The sequence below is a fragment of the Lynx rufus genome, unplaced genomic scaffold (assembly GCF_022079265.1).
Source record: "Lynx rufus isolate CCGP_SWC_20201006 ecotype Redwood Valley unplaced genomic scaffold, mLynRuf1.p SCAF_44, whole genome shotgun sequence".
Classification (NCBI taxonomy): domain Eukaryota; kingdom Metazoa; phylum Chordata; class Mammalia; order Carnivora; family Felidae; genus Lynx; species Lynx rufus.
Window position 1 is genome coordinate 823,796 of NW_025814861.1, and position 8,857 is coordinate 832,652.

The 8,857-nt window shown below is 53.6% G+C and overlaps 1 protein-coding gene across 5 annotated transcripts in view; it reads left to right on the forward strand.

Moving 5' to 3' along the window:
- SETX (senataxin) overlaps positions 1-5,221 on the forward strand; it is a 64,545-nt gene extending 59,324 nt beyond the window's left edge. For all 5 annotated transcript variants that reach the window (XM_047098172.1, XM_047098175.1, XM_047098173.1 and 2 more), the window contains one exon: positions 1,999-5,221. In XM_047098172.1, the coding sequence (XP_046954128.1) occupies positions 1,999-2,745 (747 nt within the window). In that variant the 3' untranslated portion in view covers positions 2,746-5,221. The remainder of the gene's footprint in view (positions 1-1,998) is intronic.
- The last annotated feature ends 3,636 nt before the right edge of the window (positions 5,222-8,857 follow it).

The following is an 8,857-nucleotide window of genomic DNA, read 5'->3' on the forward strand; positions in this document are numbered from 1 at the left end:
TGCGGTTCGTCAAATCCAAGAAGCCATTATGACATAAGTCGCTAGTGTATGTGCTACTCTTAGGCTGTGACGCTTTATTTCCACTTAGAACTTTTATATTTATTAAAAGAACCCTTCTAGTCTTGTTTAGACAGACGTAGGTCACTCTTGTTTGTGCACAAAAGAGAAAAAATACAGACAAGATGAACAGGTTGAGAGATCCCTAAAAGTATTTCACCTTCCGAGTCTGGTGCTACGTCACCATTTCCCGGGTCACAGTCACGTGGCCTCGTTGACGCACAGGCCGTGCCCCCGTGCCCTGTGCCATCAGAAGGCGTTCCCTAAGAGTACCCCCCATGGTCTCCGGGGTTCTCCTGCAGCCCCTGGTCTCCGTTCTCCAGGAGTTGATGCTGGTACTTTTTTGTCTCATCAGAACATTTCTGTGGGTAGGTTTTCAGGCAAGAGCTGGGAGTCCTTCTTCCTTCAGGTGGTTTATTGACTGAAAGTCGAGGGGTCGTGGTTGCCTAGCCAGGAATTCCTCTAGGATTAGTTACTCGGAGACTGCGCCCTGGCTGGTAGGCACCCCAGATTCAGAAATGGTAAAATGTGAACACGGTGTGCATTTCAGAATCAGTTAAATAAAACATCGTTCCTATTTTACAGATGAGGAAACAGGCCCAGAGAGGCCCGCTTGACCCAGGTCATGCAGCCAGTTAAAATTGCTGCCCTCCCCCACCTTTATGAATAGGACGGGAGCCCCCGTGAGGACAGCGGACAGTGGACAGCTGTGCTCTTTGCCCTCCTCCTCTCGCTCCTTCTCTTCTCCCTCCCCCCCCTTCCTCATCATCCTTCTCTTCCTCCTTTGCTTCTCCTTCCCCTCCTCTCCCCCTCTTCCCCCTTCCTCCTCCCCCTCCCCTCCCCCTCTTCCCCTCCTCCTCCCCATCCTCTTCCCCCTCCCTCTCCCCCTGCTCCTCCTCCCCCTCCTTCCTCATCGTCCTCCTCTTCCTCCTTCGCTTCTCCTTCCCCTCCTCTCCCCCTCCTCCCCCTTCCTCCTCCCTGTCCTCCCCCTTCCCCTCTTTCCTCCTCTTCCTCCTATTCCTCCCCCTTCTCTTCCCCCTCCCCCCTTCCCCTCCTCCTCCCCCTCCCCCTCTTCCCCTCCTCCTCCTCCTCCCCTTCCCTTCAGGCTTTGTGTTTTTTCCTCTCATGCACGCTCCTCTTTCTAAGGATGCCCACGTTCTAATGGTTGTAAAGCAGTAATTTATTGCCAAGCCAGGTCTAACAGGAAGTGAGGAGAATGCATGCTGGTGGGTTTTCTTCTCCTTAGGTGTGCCTCTCATAACTTGAGCTCCTCCAGGAAGGTGGGAAAAATCTGTGGAACAGTTGTCTCAGTGGATGAAGATGGTTTAGCCCCTTTGGAGTCTAGGAGGCCTTTGACAATTCAGTGGCAGCTATGGGCCTCTTTCTAGAATAGTCACACGCACCCAAAAGTTAGGGCTTTCTGGCACCAAGCTTTCCTGCTCCAGCATATGAGCCTTTCGAGAAGCAGGCAAGACTCTAGATCAACAGTGTCCGAGGAACTTTCCGGGATGACAGAGCTGTTCGGTGCCCACACCATCCAGTCACTAACCACGAGGCACATGTAGCCACTGAGCACTTGAAATGCGGCTGCTGCAACTGAGGAAGTGCATTTCTTATTTAATTTAATTTAATTAATTGAAATTTAAATAGCTCCTTGTGGCTGCTGGCAACTGGTACGGTCTGTGTAACAGCCAGTGACCACACGGCACCAGTAACGTGGTGAAATGGGGGAAGTTCTTTCTTACAGGCGGTGACCAGGGCTCTTTTCTGATAACACGGCTTCTTTCTGTGTCTGGACTTCTCTTTCCTTTAGTGGATTCTTGAGAGCCTAGTCATGAAGTGTATTTATTGTTGTTCAGAAATGAAAGCAGAAATCTCGTGCTTCCCAAGCATATGAGAGTTTTGGGGGGGTGTAATTGTCTCTCCCTTGTCTGTTTCTAGGAAAATCAGCACTGGAATCACCTGATTCAGGACGCACAGAAGCGGGGTGCCATTGTCAAGACGTGCGACAAAAACTACAGGCACGACGCAGCCAAGATTCTGAAACTCAAGCCCGTCCTGCAGAGAAGTCTGACTCACCCGCCCACCGTGGCCCCGGAGGTGGCCAGACCCCAGGGTGGCTTGCCCAGCAGCAAGCCAGACGGTGAATTTGCCAAGACGTCTTTCCCTTCCTCCCTGTATCACGTGCCTTCTGGCTGTAAGGAATCCACTGGTGCTGTTACCACCAAGGACCCTGAAAGACCTCCTATTCAGGACCGGCTTCGGGACCCACGACTGCTTAGGAGGCTGGGCATAGACCCCGAAGCCAAAGGGACGTGCCCGAGGGATCCGCAGCCCCTGAGCCCCCAGCATCCTGGGGCCACGCCTCCCTCGGGGGAGCCCGGCTTCCCTCTGAGTCACCAGGACCTGGGTGGTGCCCAGCTGTCCACCGCCAGAGGGGCCACGCTGAGCAACCAGAACCCTCCCGTGCAGTGGGAGCCTCCAGCTGCCGGTACGGATGTCTCCGCGAGTAAAAGAGCGTGTGACTGGGAAGGAGGGCTCAGCCGCAGGAGAGAGACCAGGGCTTTCAGCGAAGGGGACCGGGAGACGCAGAGCCCTGAGAGCCGTCACCCGAAGAGGCGCTCCGGCTGGGACAACAGGAGACTGGAGGAGGAAGACCGTGGTTCCAAGAGAAGAAAGTTTTTATAGTAAAGCCAAGTGACAGAGATGGTCAGCCCCAGCATCATCGCAGACTTAAGATGACCACTAACGGGACTGACCAGATCCGATTACTTTTGTCCTTAAAGGAGTTTGTGCGCTGTTGGAAAACACGGAAAACGTATCCTAACACCTGAACCTCTCGGTGTCTTCGATATCTTTTGTCAGCCGCAAAAGCTGTCGAGGGCGTTTGTGTGTCCGTTATATTGTCCTTGAAGACTTAAAATGTTGATCTCTTGTTGTATAGCGAGGGAGACTGCAGTGGATGGTGTAAAAGTTGAAGTGTACATTTGTATAGCAAATAACAGAATCCTTTTAAAATGTAATCTAGTAGACCATTTTTCTTTCCCCTGCTTAAAATGTTGCTCATTTCCAACAGAACAAACTCTATATCTAAAAAAAATAAAAAGGGGCAGGAGGAGGAGGAGGAGGACAGGCCCTTTCAAACATGGTTATGGCAAGACAGACCTCTTCAGCCCGGGTAGTCTGCAGTAAGCTCAGTTAATGCTGGTGGGTGAGATGTCTCTAGTTCTATTTAAAAAAAACAAGTGGAGTCTCCTGGGGGAACCTTCAGGAAGCAGAGCTACGTTAGGTGAAGTTCTGCTGATGTTGGGTGTTTTTAGATGAGGCTCCTTGGCACAGAATATTACGTTTCTCTGATGAGTTCGTCTACCTATTTCAGGGAGCACGTGGGTTTCGAGCTAAAATTCTGATTTCCCCTTGAGATAGAAGAATACGAAATGAAAGAATCATTCTTGAGATACCATTCAGATGCCCCCCAGCGTATTGTGGGCATCCCGGAACCGGTGGGTTACAAGTCCAGTGGTCGTCAGGTGCCGGATCAGTGCAGGGGGGGGCCCTGGAAGGGCCACCGAGGCTTGGGTGTGAAAGCTTGCCGGTTGCCGGGAGAACGCGACCAGTTTGTTTTGGGGGGAGCGTGAGGAACTGCCTGTTACTCCCCCCCCCCCCAGGGGATTCTGGTCACTAACCGGGCAGCCCGGGACCCGAGAGGGCAGGCCAGATAGAATATTGTGGGCAGGAAATCCCTCTCTTTGAAAAGAGAAGGAGAAGAGTGCAGACGTGTGAGGTTGAGACCCAGGAAGAGAGCGGACAGGTTTCCTGTGAGCTCTGGGGCCCGCGTTACCTGCTGCCAGTACATCAGTGCGGCAGGATCATCTGATCGGAGGGGAGGGTGCTGTTGTGGAGGGGGGTGCCATGGCGAGCGGACGTTTGTCTGGACAAGGGAGGCCTGTCTGACCGCAGGGTCAGACGTGAGGGTGCACGGTAGCGAGTGACACTCGTCAGAACCAGTGGTTTGTAGCGACTGCTAGGCAGCCCATTAGCTACTTTGGGGAGGAGACCAGACCCCTGGAGATCCACGTGCACCATTTAAAATGCTGTCCTCTGAAAGAAAAAAATTAAAAAAAAATAAAATGCTGTCCTCTGCTTTTTAAGCCAAGGGGGCTTTGTGTCAGAACTTCTACTGAAACTGGTTGTTTAAGAGCTTTAAAACATTTCCCAGAAGTTTTAAACCTACCTTCTGTGACCCACGTCCCGCCCAGCGGGGTCCAGACGGCTGCTGGTGTTGGGCCAACACTCCTGGCCCTGGGCATGTGCTCCGTCCCCCGTTGGTGGGCAGGACACTTGTCCTTGGCCACGCGGTGTCAGAAAGCGCAGGGTGTGGGGTGCAGGGCGAGCCCCACCCCGTCTGAGTCAGGGGCTCTGTAAGCTTCCCGCGTGTGCCTTTGGCACGAAACCTCATCGTTAGTTTGAGTTCACTTTGCTGCTATCTTGTAAGATGCCTCATTGAGCGGACACTTGGTGGTGACGATTTAAAGGGTCGAAGAACTCCGTCGGCTCCTAAAAGGCGTGACAGTGACAGGCAGAGCTGGGGTCAGGAACTTCTCCCTCTGCTGGTGCAGCACAGAAATGAAGAGAGAAGTGCTCCCAGGCCAAACCCGGGCGGTGCTCTCTCCTGGGCCCAGTGTTAACACCCGTCCTGGCGCTGTGCTCTTCTGTTGGTTCGCCACCCACCCGGCCCGTGTCCTGACAGCCCCTCCCTGGGAACACGGTCCCGCCTGATCCCGCATTTGAAACTGTTTGTTGTTCTGGTTGGTAAAAATGTCGGCATAAATCATTTCATACGGGCGCCTCTCTGGTGGTGGCGGTCAGAACGGTGTCGTTCTCGCAGAGTGAAAAATACGGCTGTTTTCTTCGTCCTTGCCGTGGCGTTGGAAGGAAGTGCCCCGTTTTCTTTCCGTGTTCATTCTCTCACCACGAATATATCCCACTCAAACGCTTGTTTTGCCTCTTTGTATACAATCTTCCTTGGCTTTACTGTGCATGGTTTATTTGGTGAATATATTTTCATGTATTATTACCAGGAGCAGATTTGATAAGTACATGTGAATAACCTCCTGTAAATGAATTTTATAACAAAAATGCACTAAACTATTTTCTAAAATTAGCCGTGTAGACGATAATTTTTGGCTGCAGCTTTGATAATTCTTTCTAATGCTCTGAATTCATAGCTGGGATTCGGTGAACAGTAACCCTCTGGTCTTTGTGAAAACACACCTTTGAAGAGAAAAGGGTGAAATTAAACGTGGAAATAAGAAAACTGGCCTGAGTTAGGAGCTACATATGACGGGGTCAGGTGCAGTGTCCTAACCAGCGTGCTTTGGGTCACTTGATTTGTCTTAGGAGGAAATTACTGCCAGGGGGGTGGGGGGTGGGGAGGATTTGCTTTATGCAGGCCTGTTCTCCAGCCCCCTTCCCCCACCCTCACCCCGGCTCTCTGTGAAATCCCAGCCGTGAGGTCACAAGGTGTTCATGACCATCCATGGTGGCCGGTCCTATTTTGAGGCTTGGTTCGACAAAAGAGCACACTCACCTTTAGGCTGAGACCGGGGAGAGCGGAGCTCCCAGAGTCACGATGGGGGACAGGGTGCAGACGTCCGAGGCGGGCTGACTGCCGATGGCGGCAGACGTGGGGCACCTTCATAAAAGCAGTAGCTTCGGGGAGTGTCATCAGGCTTGGCCACACCGCCTGTTCGAGGGCACGCGCTCATTCCGGATGCGCACACCCGGGGAGGGTGAAATGACGAATGGGGACTTAGGGGGCATCCTAAATCTGCCGGGTGACCTGGTGAGTGCTCTGACGGCCCTTTCGCTTGTGGGGCTCATTACTGCAACATCTGTAGCGGTCGTTTTTAAAGTCACTTCTGACCGAGTCACCCACGCAGTCCCCGCCACCCCCTGGGTGTCCCCATTCATTCTCCGAGGAATAAATAATTCAGGGAGGAACCTAAAATGTAGCCTCAGCTCCTGTGGAATTTATGTGTCGTGCAGGACCACAGCAGCAGTTTCTGTTCACCAGGGATCGCTCCATAACCTTTAAAGGACCGGAGTTGCTGTCCCCCTGTCCTGGACAGAGGCGTGTGCCACACCAAATGGCACAAACGGTGTCCGTAGACGGATGGGGTGTTCGGAGCCCCAGGAGGCTGTCCGGTGTGCCCTGTGCCCCGCGGCGCAAGCCCGGCCGTGCTGGCAGACGCACTTGCCTTTGTTTCTCAGCAGCCCCGCTGCACACAGGATCCTTAACGTGTGGATCTCAACCTGGGGCCCGCGCCTTGGAGTCACCTGGGGAGCTCTTGAAAATGCCACTCCCGGGCTCCACCCTAGAATTTTCTTGTAATTAAAAAAAATATATTTTTTGTGATGTTTATTTTTGAGAGCGAGAGGGAGGAAGCGAGCAGGAGCGGGGGGGAGGGGCAGAGAGAGAGGGAGACACAGACTCCGAAGCAGGCTCCAGGCTCCGAGCTGTCGGCACAGAGCCCCACGCGGGGCTCGAACCCACGAGCCGTGAGATCGTGACCCGAGCCGAAGGAGGACGCTCAACCGACGGAGCCACCCAGGTGCTTTTTTTTTTTTTAATTTATTTTTATTTTTTAAATGTTTATTGTTTGAGAGAGAGCGCTCGCACGTGGGGGAGGGGCAGAGAGAGGGAGACTGAGCCAGCCAGGTGCCCCCTCTGGGGACTCTCTTATAAAGGGCACTAAGGCCACTCTTGAGCTTCCGTCGTCATGACCTAGTCACCTGCCAAAGGCCCCCCCACCTTTGCGGGGGGGAGGATGTCAACATACGAAGGGAGGGGAGGGGGGACACGAGCATCCAGGCAGTTGTAGTTTCTCAGTTGTCACCTTGGGTAGGCAGAGCTCCCTGGACGTTCTCTTTAGGATGGGCCACGAGACACCGCGTGTGGCTTGAGGCCGGAAAAGAAGCACGGGCTCTGAAGGTCGGGGTAGAAGCTTCGGGCGCTGTCGCAACCCACGCCTCTTGTCACTTACCGCTGGCTGGCTGGCGCGGAGCCTGCACCTGCTGGGTCCTCCTTCCCGGGTCCTCGTGGCGCTTCTCCAGCGCCTGAGCCAGGTTGGCTGCTGGCTCCGCGACCGAGGGCCCCAGCTTCTCCTGAGGGACGCCCCCATCTCCGGAACCGCGGGCCGACCGACACGGGCTCCCGTCCACCTTGCGGATTCCAGCCTGCCCTCGGCCCCCCACTTCGCGTCCACCCTCTTTCCCGCCCGCCCGCCCGTAGACTTCCAGCTCCCGCGTGAGGCGCGAAGGCTGTGTGAGCTGAATGTGGCCCAAGTCCCCCCAAGTCAGTGCTTTCCTGCCAGGAAGAATGAGATAGAAAGAGGATGCCCAGTGCACGTATGTTACAAGTCCCCAGCATGGCGTTGCAACCAACAGCAGGGGAGTGGCGAACGCTGGCACCCCTCTAGGGCAATGACAGACCCCCCCCCATATGGTTTTCCATTGTTTTTATCAACACGGAAAAGGTTCACAATATGGCGGTAAGCGGTGGTTCTATTTTTGTTCTCTATGTGCGTATACACAGTAGATTGATTTTTTAATAGGAAAAAAAAATACCTAAAAGGACCAACATGTTTAACAAGGGGTAGGTAGGTAGGTTGTTTTTTTCCCAAAGTTTGTTTATTTTGAGAGAGAAAGCGCGCGAGCAGAGAGGGCAGAGAGAGCAGAGAGAATCCCAAGCAGACTCCACGTTGTCAGCGCAGAGCCCGACCGGGGTCTCCGTCTCATGAACGGTGAGATCACGACCAGAGCCGAAAGCAAGAGTCGGGTGCTCAACCCACTGAGCCCCCCCCCGGGCGCCCCAGTTGTTGGTTCCTTTTTAATGGATTTTATTTCTGGGGCGCCCTGGGGGCTCAGTCGGTTGAGCATCCGGCTTCGGCTCAGGTCACGATCTCACCGTTCGTGAGTTCGAGCCCCGCATCGCGCTGTCCGCGCAGAGCCTGCTTCGGATCCTCTGTTCCCGTCTCTCTGTGCCCCTCTCCCCCCTTCTCAAAAGTGAATAAACATTAAAAAAATTTTTTTTAAGGAAAAGAAAAAAGGTTTTATTTCTGAGAGCACTTTTAGGTTCACATCAAGAGGAGAGGAAGGTGCAGAGAATTCTCCAGAGAGCCCCCTCCCCACACACATCCACAGCCAACCCGACAGCAGCCCTCCTCTCCAGAGTGCTCGTGGGTCTCAGCCACCGAATCCACACCAAGTCATTATCACCCGAAGTCCAGGGTTTACATTGGGGTTCGCTCGCCTACATTCCATGGGTTCGGGGGGACGTGCCATAACACACATAGGCCACTCCGGGACATGGACGTACAGGACGGTTTCACCACCCTAAAAATCCTCTGTGCCCTGCCCATTCTAGGGAGTATTTGGAAGTTTGTTCTGTATTTGTTTTTCATTTTTCCATTGGTTGTATAGTGAGTGTGAATTATTTTTGTAATAAAAATGTTCTTTTTATTAAAAAATTTTGAATGTTTAGTTTTTGAAAGAGAGTGGGGGGGAGGGGCAGAGAGAGGAGGAGACACAGAATCCGAAGCGGGCTCCAGGCTCCGAGCTGTCAGCACAGAGCCCGACGTGGGGCTCGAACTCACGCGCTGTGAGGTCATGACCTGAGCCGAAGTGCAACGCTTAACCGAGCCCCCCACCCCCACCCCGGGCGCCCCCCAAATGTTAAAGGAAACCCCAGTTCTTCTGGTCACTCTCTCTTAAAAACGGCGCTGCCCTGGAGCCTGCG